Here is a 21360-nt window from a genome sequence, read left to right as displayed (position 1 = left end):
GGTAAGTCAAGAAACACTGTACAAACAATAAGCATTTTATTTAGTATGGAAGTAAATACCCCAAAATACAAAACCTGCAGCAGTTGAAGATGTTTGCTTCTGGGGAGCAGAACTGAGAGCGGGATAAGACTTGCATTTCTTTGTAGCCCTTCGGTTTTCTGACCATGACTGCTTTAATTATTATTTTTTAATTAATCGTAGTGGGGAAAAGTTATATATAAGACTACATTTTTTCTTGGCACTAAATTTAACTTCTTCAGGAAGTGATAGGATTGCTCTTTTCCTTGTAGAATAACAATATTAAGGTTTTAAGGAATGCTTCCTGCTTCTCACAAGAATTTGATATTATTTCGACTTTATTTTTAATTGAAAAATGTATGTGACATATGATTTGAGAACGTGTTCCTCAAAACCAGGCAGACTTTGGTGTCACCTTCCCAGCAGTGGTTTGCAGCAAACAGTGGCTCGGGGGCTCCTTGGAAAATGGTAGTTAGGGGCTAAGCGGGTGATTCCAGAACCTCCAAACCTGTTTCCTCTAGAGCAGCTCTGCTTTGCTCATTACAGATATTCAGCTTTGACACAAGACTTAGAAGAAAGAGCTCTACTAGTCTGAACATCACTGCACTGCCACAAAAGTTAGCACAGCTGAACCTGACCTGCAAACATACTCAGTTTGACTTCACATATGTTTTCTTTTTTCCTTTTAAAATTTAATTTACAAACATTAAAAGATCAGATTTCATATAAACATCCAGATTTTCCATTCCTCTTAAAAAACTGAAAACCCTAGTGACACAGGAACTACACTCCTGAGTGGCAACAAGTGGCTGGAAATGAGAAGCTCCTGTCCCTTTAGATGCAGGTGGACTCTCCTAGTTGAATTTTCACCTGGTCAACTTCACCTGTCTGTTCTGATTAGAATTGGTGACACTGCACTAAGGGACCAGATTCCAATTTCTTTCCTTGCAAAAGGAAATAGCATGGAACAGTGGAGAAATTACTGAATTAGGACTTAAAAGTTTTCTGAGTATTACTTGTCAGTTGTGCACCTATATTCGTCAGAAGAGGCTATTACGTTGTTATGTTATGGAAACAAATTAACCAGGAAATCAAGTGACTTCACACACCAAAAGTTTATTGCTCACTTACGCCATTTGTCCAACAGGAGCAGGTGGGGGATTCTGCTCTACAAGCCACCCAGGGACCCAGCTGGCCGAGGCACCATCTCGAGCACCACTGGCTGCCACAGAAGGGAAGAAAGATTAGAGACTCTCACATCGGTTGCACCTTCCTCACCCAAAAGCGATGCAGGTCACCTTCACTCACATCACACGGGCCATAACTGATCTCATAGCTTCAGTTAATCAGGGAGCTGGTGGGAAGTACCGGAGAACAAAGGGAATACTGGGGAGCACCACTGTCTCTACTACACGCAATCGTCAGTAAATTATTTTACTTTTCTCTGTCTTAGCTGTTCATCTGTAACATGAGGTTATTCATGATCTCTCCTCCCTCTAGAGGTTATAGAGGGAAATCAAATGAGGTAATAGACATAAAAGAACTCTGAATGAGCTCTAAAGAGTTTTACAAATTTAAAGGGCCACAGTACTGACATCATGGTGGACTTACTGTGCCATCACCTCCACACAACCACACACACCCTTGCCTATGTTTCAGAGCTGTGGGCCAAACAACAGGCACACTGGGGGCTACAGAATGCAATGTTACTTTCATTTTAATTGCACCATTCAGTCAGTTCACCTGTGCTCAAGGCTGACCAGGGAAGATAAAAAAGAAAGCAACACCTGCTACCGTCTCTTCAAGTAGTTTTCCAGTCTTGAAACGTTTAAAGTATGTGTGGCAGATTTTACTTTCCAAAGATGGCTGCTATGTCCCCTCCCCGTGAACTCAGGGGGACCTTAGTGGCTGCTTCAACCAGAGTATGGCAGAAGTGACACTATGTGAACCCCAAGCCTAGTCATAAAAACGTCACACACTTCTCTGGCTCCCTGGGGAAGCCTGTCTTAGACCCCAGCTGCCAGGCTGTGAAGAAGCCCAGATGAGCCTCCACAGAGAGACGACCCAGAGGTCACAAATGTATACGTTCCAACCAGCAACCTGGCTGAGGTTCAGCTGACAGCCACCATCCATCTCCAGACCCGTGAAGATGCCCCCAGATGTTTCCTGCCTCCTGGCCAATGTGCAAAACCCAGCCTTCAAATCTCTCAGCCGAGCCCCCGACTGTGCAGCAGAGGAAAGCTGTCCCCACCCAGCTCCACCCAAATTCCTGACCCACAGCTTGTGTAAGCATAATAAAATGACTGTTCTACACTGCTAAGTTTTGGGGTGAATTTTTACACAGCAACAGCATCTGGAACAGCTGGACTCGTTAGCATCTATAATATTAGCTTAATTACCTCACAGAGAAAAGAGCAAATATGTATTTGCTGAACTATTACATCTCAAATACTGTACTAATGGAAACAATTACGGGGGTTGCTGAAAATATACTGTATTGGTAAGAATTCACTTAGGCTGTAGCAACAGAAAAACCAAAGCAATAACACTTAAACACGACAGAAGTTTGTTTCTCGCTTAAAAATTCAGACAGGCAGTTCAGGGCTGCTGGCCCCATCAGAGGGAACTCAATCTCTACCTTATTTCTCTGCTGTTCTCAAAATGAGGCTTCCACCTCATCGTCCATGACAGCTGTTCAAGCGCCATCTATTCTGTCTACATTTCAGCTAAGAGGGGTGAAAAGGGGAGGGGACGCGCATGCCGGCCTTCTAAGAATACTTCCTGGAAGTGTAGCCAGCCAAGGTGCAGCAAGAAAATCTGGGAAAAACTGTCTTTGTTGCCATGTCCTGGCTAATAAGTGGGAAATGAATAGAAGGGAAAAATGAATATTGGGGGATAAACAGTAGGTCCTGCCACGTGCATATTCCAAAATTCAATTCATATTTGGTTTAGGATTGCAGCCTCAAATGACAACAGTTACCTCAAGAGCAACCCCCCCATTAGACTCTCAGCTCTACAGACTGACACCAGATCTTTCAGGTTAAATAAAAACATTTACGCAGCATCCACTTTCCTCACCAGACAAGTATAAATAAAATGGGAAACAAGCACTTACCAAATTAATGACTTAGTAAATTAATGATTCGTACGAAAGGAAAGGACATTTAGAGACAAATATTTCCTCTAAAATCAGTAATATGTCCTGATGGGTCTTCCTGTAATCAGTGTCTCCTTGGGCAAGTCAGTCAGTAACCTGAAGTCCTGTTTCGTCACCTATAAACCGGCATCACACATAACAGGCTTGTCGTGAGGATCAAATGAGATTACGAGTGTCAAAGTGCTTTGTAAGCAGTAGAGTTTTATACAAATATAAAGTTATGCACCTTCAAAGCTATCACGCCAATAAGATACATTCAATTAAACAAAACATCTTCAAAAAATTTTTAACAATGTATAAATACAATCACAAAATAATCTATCTGCCAATTAAAACAAAATTTACAGTACCTACAACAGAATTTACAGATGCCTACAATAGTTTGCGGATTGTTACATATATTGTTTTAAGAAATACCATTAATACATGATTTACAATATCCCCATTATAGCAAGAAAAAAAATAGATTCGTAAAATAAAACGTCTTTTAGGCATTTACAATGCCAAGTATCGAAATGATTATTCTCACTATGACATAAGAATAATACTCTTTTAGTGGTAAAAGATAGATTTCATTAGGCCAAGGACCACTGAAGAGCTTCTGGAAGGTTCCAAAGTAAAATCTGGCTATCTTTCCCCAAAAATAAATAGAACAGCAGCAATGCCTACGTATCCCATGAACATAAACTACGAAAATTCCTTTTATGTTAACTGGGCCTTAAGTACGTGACTCATTACAAATAAAAATAAACAAAATTTTAGAAACCAGTTAACACCAATAGCCCAAATTTGGTTTTTACCTGCCTGTAAACGCCTAGGATAAGAAGTTTCATCATGAAGTATGTATTAAGTGTAAAATTAACAATTATTTCTAACTCTATATATAAGCCAAAGTGCTCACTCTTACCATGGAAGCAAAACCTAAAATAATCTACAGAAATAGTATGTAAACACAGAGTCTTGAGATAGACTAGGAACATCCTTCTTGTTCTGTGGATCAAAATGCAAAGGTCTCCATTCCATATGGGCATGAACACAAACACTTTCGTTAATTTAAGACACATGGATCTTACTCAACTATATGCGCATACACATATGTACACCATGAACCAAATGTTAACAATGTTTCTAGCTACACCACACCTTCAAGCCCCATATGCTAGAAAGTAAAAACTTAATATGAAAACTACTTTTCCTTTTTTTTTAAAGTAAACTTTAAAATGGAAAAACAAACCCAACACTCCTCTTTGCAATAGGTACTGAGTTCTAAAGGTTCAGAGTCAAGACCCCCTTCAGTTGTTCCCAATGGAAAGAACACGCAGGCTCCCTCACTCTCTTCAGGAGGTCTGATCGTCTCCAGTGGTCTGCAAAAGAGAAACAACTCCTTAACACTAAAAGCTATTTTACTTGCAAAAGAGAAACAACTCCTTAACACTAAAAGCTATTTTACTTAACATACAAGATTTAAAGCACTAGGAAAACATTTCATAATTGCCAGCACATCCAGCTACTACATTACCTGGCATCCCATGGCCCAACTATGTTAAAAATTACTGTCATGCTAGAGAAGTAAAGCAATGGGTCCACCCAGATGTCCAGCAAGTCACTCTCATTTGAGCAGAGCATCACCAAGTGCCATGTAAGTCTACTGACCCTGTCCATGTATGTCAAGCTCAAGGTTCAATTTCACCTGAACGCTGGTAATCGTAAGGGAAAAAAAAAACCTATTAAGCACACACTTGACAATTACCATGAGGTGGACCTTACCCAGCAAGGTATACCGGGACTCTGCAAAACCCCTCAGGAGGAGAGTCATGTCCCTACAAGAATCCTCATTTTCCCTACTTCTTAACTTTTATATAAGAGAAACTGTACAGGAAACGGCACTGGATTTCAAGAGAGCTGGGTTAAGCCCTAGCTTTGCACCACTTTGTTTCTGTATGTTCCTGAGAAGTCACTTAGCCTCTCAGGGCTTTAGTCACAAATGTAATCCTTGAACCAGCAACATCAGTACCACCTGGGAACCTGCAAACACGCGACCTATGAGACCCGGCCCCAGGGCAACTAAATAAGAAACTTTGGGGGTAGGACCCCACAATCTGTGCTCTAGCCCTCCAGGAGATTCTGATGCATGTCCCAGGTTGAGAACCCATAACCGTCCTGTATAACGTTACCTGCCCAACCTACTGCATGAACACAAACACGAGACATCACTCATACAAAGACCTAATCAATTTCCCAAAGGTTTTACCAATTACTATTTACCTATGAAAACCACTTACCCCATGGGAAACTCCAATTTAAATCTTCATATCGGGGAACTATAGTAAAACCTATACATCCTTCAAAAACAAACCGAGTACTTTAAAACAATCTTTAACTATATGGGCTTATTATGTTTCTAACTTGTTCTTACTATAAACCCTAAAACCATACAATATATTGATACATTCTTCAAAATTGTTCACTTAGAGCCACCGGAAGTAATGGAAAGCAACTGAACTTCAGCTAATTAAAAAAAAAAAAGTTATCAATGAACATTTATCCCTCTGGTTTTAAAATAATTTCAGGATATCGACAATACATTTCTGGAATGCCCTAAAAGCCTCCAAAGAGAAATTAAAATAACTTTATCATCATCATGTCATACTTAAATAAATATGTCCCTTTAAAAAACTTTTTTTTAAGTACTTCATAGAAATTAAACTCTACAAGAGTTACAAATCATCATTGCATTAGTCACTGACCGCATCCAAATTACCCTGACATCCAGAAAACACTTACTTGTCTTAAAAACTGCTTTCCAAGGTACGATGTAGCCATGTTGGTTAAATTCTTCCTGCTGCCCACTTTGCACCTGATGTAGCCATACAGGTTGGCCCCTTGCAGCACCACACCCATGATAACCACCGCCTGGGAGAGGGGAATAACCAACAGTTACGGGCCTGACGCTGACTGACCGTCTCTCTGCCATAAACAAAACGCGGAGACTGTCTCGGGAAAGAGCAGGAAGAGGAAGCTCTGTGAAGGGGGGTTGTGGCCGTGAGACTCCCGTGCGCCCTCCCTCCCAGAGCAGACCCGTCCAATACGCGCTCTGCACCACCCAACAAGCACCCATCAACACACATGCTCTGTGCCAGCCCCGGGGGTGCAGTGGGGGGACCATTCTCTAATATTTTCCATGGTTCTGTGAGTAAAGATATAAAAAAAGTAAATGAGACTCAGAAGGGGCTCAAATGTTAACTATTTCCTTAAGAATTCCGAAAGAATGGTCAAGAGATAGATCAAGTTCAACACACTGAAAGCACACAGAGCTGAGTCTCTGCTCTATGCTAATGTGTGGGCAACAAGTGGCTTCTAAGAAAGCAAACCGGTGCCTCAAGGTAGCAACCAACAGCGGTTTGCCTTCTGTGACAAGGAGATGGGGGGAGGGGGCAGAGGGGGACACAGCACTAGGAAGAAATGCACTTCAGCAGAGTTGTTTCTTCCTTGCGGCCACAATCCTATAGGTGACCCCACTAAGACCGCTAAGGATTGAGAATAAGAAACACAAGCCTACTATTTAAATATTATTGAAGAAAAGTTAATTAGAACAACATGAGGGGATCCCACGGTTAAATATTCTACAAAGCTTTTCTGTAAAGGGCCAGATAATAAATATTTTAGGCTCTGCAGGCCATATGGTCTCTGTTGCAAATACTCAACTCTGCCATTCTAGCCCCAGAGCAGCCACAGGCAATATGTAAACAAACAGGCAAGGCTGTGTTCCAACACAAATTTACAAAAACAGGCTAAGGCCAGATTTGGCCTGCAGGCCACAGTTTGCCAAGCCCTGTTTTCGAATAAGCAAATGGTCTGAGAGGCAGGAGGACCAACGGTCATCAAGCCCATCACCGCAGAGAATAGTGGGTGGGGAAGCTTGAGGGACGGGATGCCCCCTTCCTGCCTTGTGGTCTTAAAACAGGAGCCCAAACCACCTTTCACCCCCTTCTCCCTGCTCTGCTTTAGGGAAGGGGAAACACTGCCACAAAAAGACTGGGCTGCCTCCCCAGAGAGAGGTGAAGGCTCCAGGGGCTCACAAACGATCTAAAGCAGGAGGGCAGAACCACGACAGAGCAACAAGAACTCCACTACGTAAGGGAAGGAACCCGAGCAAGCCAGACGAGGCAGCTGGCGGCAGGGCTGCGGTCCCCTCCTCACACCTGCGCCTTCAGGCGACCAAACCGCAGCTCACAGCAGAGCCCAGATGTCTCAGGCAACAAGGAAGGCAGGCAAGGAGAACTCACCCACACGAAACCACCATAAAGAGAAAGCCTGGACAGAGCTGCCACTGCGAACAGGAGCAAAATGGGGAGGGGAACAGGGAAAGGCAGCTACGCAGAACCACAGCAGAAAACAAAACGAAGAAAGGAACACAGTATGCAAAAGACAGGCGAAGAATTGATTCTAAAAAAAAATAGAGTCCACCAAAATAAAAGCATTCCTGAAGCATACGTCACCCTACAGAAGAACCTAAAGATAAGAACTCAAAGAGAATGAAGGTAAGACAAGACACCAGAAGGAGTTGAAAACGGAGCCGGCAGAGCTCAGGAAACGCTGAGAAGCCCTTGCTAAAGCAGCCCACTCCGGTCTCCCTGGCACTCTCCACTCTGTTACCTTGTATCACCCTTCTAACAACCCTTATTTACTGTCTGTCTACACTGTGCTCCACTAGAACCCGGTGCTATCGGAGCAGTTATCTTGTTTATCAGGCCCTTAATCATATCCCCAGCGCCCAGGACAGCTCTGGCGTATGGCAGACTCTTAAAAAGATGTGCTGAGTGAATAACCAGAAAGGAAAAAGATGAGAGATGAAAGCATTTAAGATGGTAGATGAGAACAGATAAAAATGATCCAACACAGAGGTAACTGGTACCTCAGAATTAGAGACACCAAAAAAACAGAACATAAATAAATGTAAAGACAAAAGAAGATAATTTTCCTGATTCAAAGCAAAACCTGTGCCTGCATATTAGAGGGGCACACAGTTTCCAGAAAAAGCAATACAGAAAGATAAACACAAAGACAATCTGGTTATGTATGCTATTTTAAAACTTCAAGAATGATTAACAAAAATTATTTGTCCAGGGAGAAAAATAATTCACTCCCTTACACAGAGGTTAAGTAAGCCAGGCCTCAGATTTCTCTACAATATTCAATATTAGAAAATGAGGAAGTAATGTCTTCTAAATGGTGAGAGAAAAAAGTTGTGACCCAAGAATATTAACTTAGCCAACTCTTTATTCAAGAATAAAGAAACTTTTTTCAAGAATGAAGAAATAAAGAATTTATTCAAGCATAAAGAGTTCATTCAGAAAGAAAAGAAAAAAGAAAAGTTTATTCAAGAATAAAGTCAACAGGCTCATATTCTTAAACATGACAGAGCCAAAGGAAAATAACACCCACAAGTTTTTTGGAAAAAATCACCCAACAATGAAATTCAGCCAACCAAGAGGTAAAGGAGAAGCTGCAATAAAAGGACTGAATCAATTTATTTAAAAGTAGATCAAAGACTGAACAACCAGTAACAAATATCGTTTCAAAAGGTAATTGTTATAAACCTTGACAACAAAAATAATACTGGAACAAACAAAGCTCAGGCATAGAAAGGGAAGAAACAAAGGAGGGAATATAAGAGTGTTTATTTCATTCCCTTTCTAAACAGTCTCTAAGTCAATAAACAGGAATAAGTATATTACTTAAAATAACTAAAGTTAAGACTACAACCAACAAAAATCCAGAAGTGGAAGCAGGGAGGAAAGGTGGGAGAAGGCATGAATGTTAACTTTACATCTTTCACAGCAGGAAATCAAGACATTAAATACATTTCTTAATTCATGAAAGAGGGTATGACACATGAAATGCGTGAAAGAGGGTTATGTGATACAGATAACTACTAGAAAAACTAAAAACAGAAAATAAACCTTCCAAATCTCAAAAGGGAAAGTATTGATGTACGTGTATGCACAAAGGAAAAAAGAACCTATACAGCGAACTAGACAAGGAAATATTAAAAACGGGGGGAAAAAACACAATTAAGGCCAAAATACATCTGATACCAATAAGTATTAAGTGAGATAAAATCAATTATTAAAAGAATAAGACACACAGTTTGGGCTAAGTGACAGATTATATTTTCCAAAGATGGTAGCAACTGTATCTCCACATGCTCTTCTAGAACCTTACTCCCCCATCAAGCTGTAGAGCCTAATTTCCATTCTCCTGAATGTGGACGGGTGCCAAAAGTGATGCTGTGACTTCTGAGGCTAGGTGGTTGTCAGGGGCTGAACTTTGTTCCCCCAAAATGTATATGTGTGTATATGTATATATATATAATCCCAGGACCCCAGAATGTGACTGTATTTGGAAACAGGGTCTTTAAAGAATTAAGGAAAAATAAGGTCACTAGGGTGGGCCCTAATCCAATATGATAGGTGCCCTTATAAGTAGAGGAGATTAGGACACAGACATGTACAGAGGGAAGACCACATGAAGACACCGGGAGAAGACAGTCAACAAGCCAAAGAGACAGACCTCCAGAATTGGGAGAAAATAAATTTCTGTTGTTTAAGCCACCCAGTCTGTGATACTTTGTTATGGCAGCCCTAGCAAACTAATACAGTTGTACAAGGTAACACAGCTTGTGAGTTAAACTCTCTCAACTGGAGCTGTGACCCTCCGAGTACGCAGTCTAACTGCCATGAGGCCACCAGGCTGTAATGAAGCCCCAACCAGCAATGTGGAAAGGCCGCGTGAGAGGCCACGGGACCCCACAGAGAGGAGAAGCCTCACCAGCCCCCAGCCACTGTCTGACCACAAGTACAAAAGATCCCAAGCCAGAACTTTCCACACAAGCCCTTTCCAAACTTCTGAACCAGTGAAACTGCGAGAGATCATAAAATGACTGTTGCAATAGATAACCAGAACAGGTTACCAACCAGTATTTTCAGAAAAGACCACTCTGTTAGTTCCAAACCAAGCTAAGCATGTTTGGAGTATACTGACCATCCCCGACCGACAAGATTATGTGATAAATGTGGTAATCACTGAACAAGATGGGCAAAATCAAATTCTGCTAAGCACTTGGATAACTGCTGAGATGGAGTCTTTCACAGGACTCTGCTCTCTGCACTTAGAGAAAAGCAGAGGTGAGAAACCAAACCTGGGAAATACATGATGAAGCTGCCTATTCAGGACGGGCCCCTAATGTTAACACAGGTGGTCCACCAGCCACCTTAGTGGGTCACTGACAGCTCCACACTGATACTCACCAACCACTTCACTCTGAAGGAGAAGAGGGCACTAAAGGCAAATATTACCCACAGCACCGGACAGGCAACGAGTCCTAACCAGAAGATTCTTGACTCAGCCTCTGAAACAGTTTTACTGTCTTGAGAAGAGGCCTACAAAAGAACATGAATTTAATAACCAATTTAATGAATTTAATAACCAATGTTCTGTGATACTTATCAGCAAAAAGTTTAACATTTTTAATGAAAAACCCCTTACCCTCAAATTCAAATAAATTAATACAGACAACCCAAGTCCCAAGTTAGAACTCCTACCCCCCACCCCACAATCCCCCTCAAACAAAACAGTAGATCTACCACTACTGTAATTTTTGGAACTGGTCTTAACGTACTTTGTTTTCAATCGAGAATGTTTCATTTTCAGGGCAGAGTGGACAGTTTGTCATCACCCAAGACAGTAAGGGTGGCCTCTGATAGGCTTCTAGTCAATCCTTCTTGCACTTATACTGATTATTCATAAGCAAGCTTTGAAAGATGCCTTCTTAGGTGAGGGTTCAGGAAATCAAGGCTATGGTCATCCTGGAGACTAAAAGGTCAAGTCAGGGTCCACAGGAAGAAATGGAGTCAAGGGACTCCGGACAATGACCAGAATGTCTCAGCAACACCCAGGAATTTAAAAGGGCGCTGAGTGGTTTCCAAGGTAGATTTTATAATATAAAGGACTCTGGGCTCACTGAGCACAAAGCTGCTTTCTGAGGAGTCCTAGTCAGGGCCCTTCCAAGCAGAAGGCAAGCAATTTAACTGGCGCTGTCTCCAGGAACTTTGTCCTCTGGCTCCCACACTGATTTCCACTGCAGATAAGCAGGCTAACCCGAAACAGAGCAAGGTCCCCTAGGGCTTCTGAGGGCGCAGCCTGAAGAACAGACTGCTCCCTGCTTGACTCAGGTTTTCTATCCAGCTGCAACCCTCCTCTTTCCTTCTCCTGCGCACGAATGGAGGAGGACCCTGGGGGCAAGGACAGAGGGAGCCAGTGGAGGGAGCTACACTAGGCAAGGCACACCGGGCAGAGGGTCCCAAACAGAGACCCTTCAGCAGCAGCCCCTGGGAGGCAGCTAAGCACGCGACATAAACCCTGAGCCCAAGCCCTCTCAGGGTTCTTTCCTGGACACGCCCCGTTTCTAGTCAGAACTAAAGAGAAACACACGACAAATTTAAAGGCCATCTGGTTCTGTGCTATACCATGCCAAGCGATCTGGGGCGGTCCCTTATGTGTAGATGCAGCTGAAGTGTTTAGGTAATTGACCCTTAAATACTCAAATGTATCTACACATAATTTTTTGAATGACGCTCAAAAAAAAAAAAAAAAACACAAAAGCAGTTTACCTTCCTGGACTCAAACACCCAATGGCTTTTTCCATCTTCATCAATATGATTCCACCAGCGCAGGCCAACCATTAGTCTACCTGTGACATTCTGGTAAAGATTAATATATGCACACACATTTAAAAAACATTATTTACAGGTCTACCATAACATCGTATCTTAGTGTAACAGTTCACAAACAAGAAATCATCAGCTTTCCCGCCGTAATATCCAGTTAAAGACCACTACGTACCAGGCCTGGACAAAAGAGTAAATAAAATGGCAATGGCAGGCCCCACAGGGGCAGAGGTGACAGGGTCAGCACATCCATAAACATTACCCTTCTTTTCCCTCGCGAACTCTTGTCCTTTCTCCAGTTCCCTAATGTGTTTCTAAACCCCTTGCTCTTTAGCTACTGGGACCTACTTTTTCCTATATATCCTGACCACAGCTACATATACTTTATAACTATGTATCTCTAAAAAAGGTTATGGACTGAATACTGTGTCCCCCCAAATTCATGGGTTGAAACTCTGCCCCCACCCCATCACCAAGTGACGGTATCAAGAGGGGGCCTCTGGGAGGTGATTAGGATTAGATGAGGCCATGGGGGCGGAGCCTTTGTGAATGGGATTAGGGTCCTCATAAGAGCCAAGAGACAGCTTTCACCCTCTCTCTGCTCTCAGTCATGTGAGGATACAACGAGACATCAGCAGTCTGGAACCGGAGGAGGGCCCTCACCAGAGGCTGACCATGCTGGCACCCTGATCTTGGATTTCCAGCCTCCAGGACTTGGAAAAATAAATTCCTATTGTTTGTAAGCCACCCAGTCTCTGGTATTCTGTACAGCAGCCCAAATGAAGGCTATGGTTATAGGCACTGACCTTCATTCAGTACTTGAAATGCACCAAGCTCTTTCCCTCTTAGCTAATGTAACAAATTGCTTTGATAGCTTCCCTAACATAATGAAAGGAATACAGAAGGAGAAGAAGAGGAGGAGCCTTAAAGACCAAACTTCGTTTCGTAGAAATGCTACCAACCAAAGGTTAAGTAAAAGAGAAGAGCTGGCAAAGAAGACCGAGAACAGCCAGAGGTCTATTTTAGTGGCACTTTCAAATAACAGCTCTTAGAATAGTCTCAAACTCCTCCATTTTCCCATTTTCCAATTCTTTACTTTCTGTTTTTGTCATTATTAGTTTATTGTCCGAATTTCTCTCAAGCTTATTATTTTTGTTTTTGAAACTTCTAGACCTCTAATAATAAAAGCCTTTTGTCTATTGTTTTTCCTCTGAATTCAGCTTTAGACACATTTCAAAAGTTTAAATGTAGATGATCATTATCATTAAGGTGTAAGTAATCTATATTTACAGTTTTTATTTCCTTTTTAAGCCAAGATATTTAGCAGAATGGCTCTTTTTAAAAATCCCAATTTTGACAACCTTTTTTTTTAAATTAGTCTCCAGTTCTGTTGTACTGGACTAGAAAATGTAGCTGCTTTGGGCAATTTCTTTGGATTTTCTTCATAGTGATATTTAGTCAACTTTTGTAAATGTTCCACAGGAACTGAACAAGAAGGTATTATGCCTCTACATACAGAGTTCCAAATACTGCTATGAAAGCGACCTTGTTATTTCATTCAGATCCTTCAAACCTTACGTATTTTTTGTTGCTTTGATCTGCAAAGGCAGTGGTTTGTTAGACTTCTGTCACAACAGTGTTTCTCCATCTTCTCTAGTGTTTCTAGTAGTTTTCCACTATCGTTTGATGTGATGTCATTCTGTGAATGGTCCTCACTGTGACTCATCAACTGACCTTTCTTGTTCCACTGAATGCTGTCTTACTCTCATTTCTGTTTTGTCTGAGAATAATACAATGTCAAGTTTCTTTTTGTTTGAATTGGTCTTATGTTATCTTTGCCTTCTTTTACTTTTTCTAATGTTACAATTATAGTTAGATCTTTTGGGTTGGACTTTGATTTTTGACCAAATCTAAGAATTTTTATCTTTAAAAAGAGGGTTTAATCAAATTACATCTAGAGCTACAACTAATTTGCTACTGCTCCCATCCCCTTGCACTCTGCCCTGTGATATTTCAGGTGCCTGGACGCTTGCTTTGTTCTTCTCTTGATGTATGTTTTAGTTGCTCCTGTCTTCTCCAATGTTGTGGAAGACACACAATGTTTTAAATTTTACTAACAGTTACCATAAAAATTTGAAAACAACTATTTATTCTTTTTTTTACTATATTTCTCAAAATAAAGAATAAGACAGAAGCCCCATATGGGTGATAACATTTAAGTTCTTTTCAATTTTTAAATAACTTTATCTTATTTATCTCTTATTTTTTTAAATAATTATCTCCTTTTGACAACTGCCTTGAGATTTACAACTACGACACACTGCTGTTCTAACTACATTCAGAACCCTGCACACCCCCTTCCCCAAGTCCATTTAATAATTTCCCCATTCTTGACTTCTTAATTTCATATCTCAATTGTCTGCATATCTGTAAGTAATTCTGCCACAGATGAAAGGGTATTTTTCAAGCCCTTGTTTTAAAAAAAAAACGTTATCAGAAAATATACTTTCTGGCCACATTTTTTTTTTTTTTTAATTTGGTCGTGCTGCGGCTTGCAACCTGGGATCTCAGTTCCCTGACCAGGGATTGAACCCAGGCTACAGAGTGAAAGCCCGGAATCCTAACCACTAGGCCACCAGGGAACTCCCTCTGGCCATATTTTTTAAAACTCTAAACCCACAAGGATCTAATTATATAATTTTTGGAAATTACCAGGAAGAACTGACTGAAGGTGGTGTTCTATTTGACTAAGCAGAAATTACATGAACAACAAAAAGAAACGTTCCTCAAAACAAAACTGTGACCTGGATACAGTAAACACTTTAGAGCATAAAGCAACAGAAGAAATTCAAAGAAATACAAGGCAAAGAAGACTGTACAAAAGAAAAGCCTACAGGAAACAGACCTTTGTAATCTTTATTCTCAGCATTTTGTGGCCTACGGAAACCGGCCACCACCAAGCCAACCACTTCTGATATCTGTAACAATCAAAAGATCTAAAAATGGCTGGGTTGCTGGGCATGAGCAGACCTGTAACATCTTACTGGTTTTTGAATCAATATACATATCTCAAATTCCAAAAGTAGCTTTTGCCTTTTTTTTTTTTTTTGCCTTCAATTTTTTCCCCTACCATTTTATTATGAAAATTTCCAAATGCACAGAAAAGTCAAGTTTTACAGTGAATACCCATATACCTATCACCTAGTGTCTACATTTAATATTTCATCATAGTTACTTTACCACATGCCCCTCTATCTATCTACCTATCTCTCCATCCACCCATCCCTCTACCTACCACTGCCTCTGAGTTTGAACCATTTCTTACACTCTTTTCTATCCCCTACAACAGGATCCCTCAGCCTCAGCACTGGCCACATTTTGGGCCGGATGATTCCTTGATGTGGGGGTCTGCCCTTTGTGTGCACCTTAAGATACTTAGCAGCATCCCTGGCCTCTACCCGTGTGATACCAATAGCACACTTCCCCCACCCCCAGCTGTGACAACCAAAGACATCTTCAGATACTGACAAACGAACGTCCCCCTGGGGGGCAAAACTGGCCCTGGCTGAGAGACACTGCCCTCAAGCTCACATAGGAGCCTTTGCAATGGTCGGTACTTGAGTATTTGCGGACAAACTACCCTGGGGTCTTATCTAGAAATCATACACGGCAGAGCCGGAGGTGACCCTGAAGCAAAACCAGTGGTGAGGATTAGAAGTAACATCTGTAGTCGGTAGCTGCTGGTCACATTTTTATTTGTTTGTTTAACTTTAAAGCTGATGTAGGTTAACATAAAGCACAGACAAGTCAGTAAACCTACACGTGATCTGCCACAACTGGCACTTTGACACAGGTGAGGCCTAAGGTAACAAAAAGATAAATTAACACCAATCGGAAATGCTAAGTGTCATTTTTTTTTGTTTTGTTTTGTTTTTTTTACTGTTTACACGTCATTCAATCTCATCATATAAATACGATTTTAAAATAAAAACAATCAAACCTACCTTGACTGCCCAAAAGTCACATGACAACAACAAGATAATTGTCACCATACAGGCAATAAAGCTGCTGCTGAACAATTCACAGAGAAGATAGACTATAATTGCACTGACTCGAAAGAATAAATGGAAAAATGATGCCACTGGGTGTCTGAAAACCAAAACATAATAAAAGAAATGCAATTACATTTACAACAGGTACTGCAGATGTAGATGAAAATGTTTCAGCCATAGCAGAACCATGCAGAGTCTTGTCAAAATAAAAGATGACTTGAGGAAGAAGCAAACTGCCTACCTCTCTTTTTTCATAAGTCCCATTATTTGACTAGGCCCTGCTGTCACAGAAAATACACTACGTAAACATGACTTTAACACCTCATTGATTATAAACTTTCACAAAATACATAACAAGAAACTTTACCAAGTTTAGAGGAATTAGGAAACTACACTCTTAGGACTGACTCCTACTTTCACGTGTCTAAAAATCATGCCCTAAGAATTTCTAGGCCCTCAGAAATCACTTCAGGCATTAAGACAAAGTAACCATCAGGCATAGCTGCTGTTTTATCAACAGCTTCGTTGTGATATAATCCACACGCCACACAATTCCCCTATTAAAGGGTACAATTCAGTGATTTTTGGTATATTCACAGAATTGTGCAATTATCACACAATCAATTTTAGAACTTTTTCATGACCCCAAACATAAAGCCTAAACGCATGGGCAGTCACCCCCCATTTACCCCAATCCCACCCTTCTCCAGTCCTAGGCAACCACTAATGTACTTCTCGTCCCTATCGATTTGCCTATTCTGGACATTTCACATAAACAAAATCATATAATACGTGGTCTTTTGTGACGGGCATCTCTCACTTAGAGATGTTTTCAAGGTTCAGGTAGAATTTGATTTCATCAAGTGAATTTCTTTAGCGATAACTAAGTTTGGAATAGAAATATATTTGGCTTGATATTCTCACATTAGTTGATACAAAAGATACAATTCTGAAATTTGCATAAAAATCAAAATGTAATATATCTACAGAAACTATGTAAAGAAATGGTGCATTCTTGGTACAAAAGTCAGAATTAAAAACACCAGTGTTCAAAAAATTGGATTTGCAGATTTGAAAACTAAGTATTGAGTAAAATGCCATATGTCAATTATTTCCAGGGAAAACGTGAGATGTCACCTCACCTCAGACTAAAGAGCAAAGCAGCAATTCACAATATTCACCAGCACATCACAACCACTCTGCCCCGAACCCCGTCGCTGGCACCAGGCGATGGACAGAACAGCACCAGACACTAACCCGAGTCTTGTAACTTATCGTCGTACCTGATTTTGGATTTTTTTGGCCTACTAGTTGTCTCCTCTTCTGCATCAAACAGTGAAACATCTTCAATGTCATCATTACTGTCCTGATAGGAAAAGCAAACATTCATGAAGCAGAATGAAACTCCGTATTGCATGCCTACTACATGCAAGGCAGCATGCTAGTCAATACGGAAGACGACGGTAGGACGCGGTCACGGCCACCTGGAACTCACAGCCTAGGGAAGGGGCGAGGGCAGTTCCCTCCCCCGACCCTGATCACCTGGCAAACCCCACGTGGCAACCCAAGCACCTGCCGTGTCCATCCCACCCAAGAAGCTGCCAAGCGCCAACTCAATGCAGCCACCGTCAGGCGGCTCTCCCAGGTCAGAGAAGGCGGAGGCTGCCGAGATAAACTCACTGTCTCTGGCTCCTCCACAAAATCAGCTGACTGCAGCCCTGTTTTCCTGACCCCTTCTCACAACTCTGTCCCTTTTCCTCCAAGGTAAATCAGCTACTTGTAGGCAGAATCCCTTCTCTTCCCGCCTCCTTGGGGGCGTGTTCCATCACTCTTCCCTTTATTTACAGTTGCCTGTATCTTCAGGTCCTTCTGCTGGATGTTTCCCATCAGCATAGAAGCTTCTTCAGGTGCCCTTTACAGCGTGAAGAGATGTTTTAAAGTCCTGATGCTGAACCTCCCTTCTGTCCTCTACTTCCCTTCCCTCCTCAACCTCAGGTCTCTAAGTGGTTCGCACCTCAGCTCACTGCCACTCACCTGCAGCCTCAGCCAGGCTTCACACCTTCACCCCTTCACAGTGCCAGCCCCTCCCCACTCACCTGCCATCTCTGGTCTCACCCCCGCTCTACTCCAGCCCCTCATTACCCAGAGTATCTCCCTAAATGGAGAGCATTCCATGTCACCCCCCTGCCCAAACTGTCCAGCAGCGCCCCTCCCTGTACAGGATAAGACTTCAATCCCTGAGGCACAGCAAACCAGAGCTCACGACAGCTCACGACCTGACCCCGTGCTCACCTCCTGACAACGCTCCCTCCCACTGAGCACTACAGCACCGCTGTTACTACCTGCTCTCGGGAAAACACTTTGGGCCCTCCCACCTTTCTGCCCTTCATGCTCTCTCTACCCAGAAGCTCTTCCCTTCCCCACCCCCTATGAAGCGGACCAGCAGGCAAACACCAAATCACCTTTCAACTTTCAGCTCAAATATTGCAACAGCTGAGAAACTTGCCCTGAAATCCCCAGGCACCTCACTTCCCACGTTCCCACAGCACTTGGGCAAATCTCCACTTGAACAATTATCTCGGGATATTCTTACTGCACGTCTACTCCTACCTCCTCCTAGACTCCAAGCTACTGGAGGCCAAGTTCCGTCCCTGCATTGTAATAAATCCTAGTGTCTAGCACAGCACCTGGCCAGGTGCTACAGAATCTGTTGAAGGCATGAGTGAATAAACAAAGGCGCAATCACCTACGACACGTGGCAGACGGTCATCAGTGCCAGAAGTAACGTGAGTGCAAACAGGAGCAGAGGGAAGGACCAGGCTTCGGGGAGGCTTCCAGAAGGAGAGTTGACCCGCTGGGCCTCCTGCTCCCTCTGGCCCCTTGACTAGGTATCTGTTCACAGGCACAGAAGTGGGAACACACAGAGTACGTATGGGGAAAGCCCTCATATTAAATGAAGGTGGAAGAGTGGAGTGACAGCTGAAGCTAGAAAATGTAAAATGGATTCACATCTATGAGACCAGTGGTCTCCACCTTGGCGACAGGCTAGAATTCTCTGGGGGTACTTTAGGCAAGAGGGGATGGAAACCAGTGCACAAGTAAAGGGCTCGACTTAAGAGTGCAGCACCGGGACTTCCCTGGTGGTCCAGTGGTTACGACTTCGCCTTCCAGGGCAGGGGGTGTGGGTTCGATCTCTGGTCAGGGAGCTAAGATCCCACATGCCTCGTGGCCAAAAAACCAAAACATTAAAAAAAAAACAAAACAAAACAGAAGCAATACTGTTTTCGCACAAATTCAATAAAGGCTTTAAAAATGGCCCACATTAAAAAAAAAAAAAAAAATGCAGCACAGACAGTGCAGTTACATAAAACAAAGGCAGAGTAAACAGGAGATTTCGAGGAAAGCTGGAGATGGCAGACGGGGCGGACACCGATGGCTTCCATCTTCTCAGTGAAACGAGCAGCAAGGCTAAGGGCTGAGAGCAGATCAGAAAGAAACGCTGAAGGTTTGAGGGAGAAGCCCTGGAGAGCAGCCTAGGTGGGAGGGAGAGGGGGCTACGGAGGGGGGCAGGGTGACGACTGCCCGGCGGCCCTAAGGGCTGGCTTGAGGTGCCTGGCCACACGCTTAAGTGGAAACAGTCAGCGCCGTTGTGTGTTTTTCTCCAGCCTCCTTCAGCCGGGGCGCAGGTGCAGACCGTTCTTCTCCAGCCTCCTTCAGCCGGGGCGCAGGTGCAGACCATCACCCGATTTTCCCCACTTAGGTCTCCTCCCCGGAGCGGTGCTTTCCGACCCTAAATCCCGAGGCTGTCCTATTCGCAGACACCTGCTATCACATCAGCCCGGCTCTGTGATCGCCGTGTGAAAACTACCTTCAGTCTTCTAACTTATCTTGCCTCCACACCCCCGGCACCCTCCAATTCACCCTCCGATTCAGGGCAGGAAATCGCCTGTGCGGTTCGCAGCCCTTCTCCGGGGCCTAGGACAGTGCCTGGGCCACAGTAACCCCTCAAGAGGAAAAAACGCCTACAAAATCTAACTAAAAGTTTAGCTTTTTTAAAAATAGGAAGAAACTAAGAAATGATTCTTACTAATCTCTGGTCCTACACGTGAGGCCTGTAATTAGCTCGGAGGGGCAGATGCGGTCACGGGAGTGGACCAGCCACCTCCAACGCTGCTGTGACAGCACAAACTTGAACGCGAGGCCGGGTGGGGTCCCCCTCCCCTCGCCCGGCCACACACGACGTCTCCGCGGCCGCCCGCCCGGGCGCGACCCCGCGCCTCTCACACCCGCGCCGGCCCTCAGCGCAGCCCGGACCCCAGCCCCGCCCCCGGCCGCCCCGCCCGCCGCCCACCCGCTCCTCCTCGGGCTCGGGCAGCGGCCCCGGACGCTCAACGCGCGCCCCTCAGACCTTGCAGGCCCGGCCCAGCCGCCGCGGCCCTCTCTCCGCGCCCACAGCCCCTCACCTGCTGCAACATGGCGGTCCCGCGCCAGCCCCACCTCCAGGAGCCACGTCAGCGCCGCAGCCGCGGGCCGGGGCCCGGAACAGACGAGGCGGGTCACTACAGGCCTGGAGGAGCCGGAGTAACAGCGGCAACCCGACCCCACTTCCGCTTCCGGGCCCTCAGGGGAGGAGCAAGTAGGGGCGGGGCGAGCGTGGGGGCGGGGCGATTCGGAGTGGGAGGATCGGGGCTGGGCTAGAGAGTGGGCGGGGCTGGGCTAGAGAGTGGGCGGGGCGGGGCGCCAGGACTCGGGCTGGGGCACGGGCCGGTCCAAGCAGGAGAGGAAAATAAACGATGCTACTTTAGGGACTTCATGGTTTGTCGCCTGGAGATGTTGCTGCTACCTACAGAGTGTCATTCCGCTAGTGTGGATGTCCTGAGGGCAGGGGTGGGGGTCAGGGGCATGATTATTCCGTAGTTTTCATTTCGTTTGAGTGTTTTACGATGACGTATAATTCCGTACAGGATTACTTTTGTACCTTAAATAGTGGAAGCAGTTGAAGAAATAAATGTCCTCCTGCGAAGGGGTAAATGTTGTTAAGAAGAACGAGGCAGGAGGACCCTAAACATGGCGGGTCTTATTAAGGGAGGAAGATAGACCTGGGAAACAGTAAGGAGAGAGGCTGAGAGCGTGGGCCCCGGAGTCTGAGCCCCCTGGGTTTGAGCCCGTCTACTCCACTTAACCAACTATCTAGCTAACCTCTATGTGTCCTTCCCTTCCTCGGTAAGGTGATGATAATGGTATCTCTACAGGGTCCATACCTACTCAATAGATGTTTTCTTATCACGGTTTTAAGCTTAGCCGCAAATATTGTGATCTTGCCCCTTGAAGGAGCTGAAATTCAGGGACTTTATGTCATCTTTGAAACTGTGATTATAACAATATCCTATCTGCCCAGCCTACT

The 21360-nt window shown here is 43.8% G+C and overlaps 1 protein-coding gene across 6 annotated transcripts in view; it reads right to left on the bottom strand.

Moving 5' to 3' along the window:
* TVP23C (trans-golgi network vesicle protein 23 homolog C) overlaps positions 1-20546 on the bottom strand; it is a 65832-nt gene extending 45286 nt beyond the window's left edge. For 5 of the 6 annotated variants that reach the window (XM_061175209.1, XM_061175211.1, XM_061175212.1 and 2 more), the window contains exons 1-9: positions 20420-20546; positions 17240-17322; positions 15909-16053; positions 11848-11937; positions 10486-10617; positions 5960-6088; positions 4410-4539; positions 3134-3291; positions 1150-1240 (exon numbers count right to left, since the gene is read on the bottom strand). In XM_061175209.1, coding sequence (XP_061031192.1) covers positions 4513-4539; positions 5960-6088; positions 10486-10617; positions 11848-11937; positions 15909-16053; positions 17240-17322; positions 20420-20431 — 618 coding nt within the window. In that variant the 5' untranslated portion in view covers positions 20432-20546 and the 3' untranslated portion in view covers positions 1150-1240; positions 3134-3291; positions 4410-4512. Of the gene's footprint in view, positions 1-1114; positions 1241-3133; positions 3292-4409; positions 4540-5959; positions 6089-10485; positions 10618-11847; positions 11938-15908; positions 16054-17239; positions 17323-20419 lie in introns of those variants that run through there. The other variant, XM_061175214.1, reaches the window with a different exon arrangement.
* Between the last annotated feature and the right edge of the window lie 814 nt (positions 20547-21360).

Source organism: Eubalaena glacialis, chromosome 19 (genome assembly GCF_028564815.1).
Source record: "Eubalaena glacialis isolate mEubGla1 chromosome 19, mEubGla1.1.hap2.+ XY, whole genome shotgun sequence".
Classification (NCBI taxonomy): Eukaryota; Metazoa; Chordata; class Mammalia; order Artiodactyla; family Balaenidae; genus Eubalaena; species Eubalaena glacialis.
Note: the sequence above shows the minus strand (reverse complement) of the source record. Positions and strands in the feature narration are given on the sequence as shown.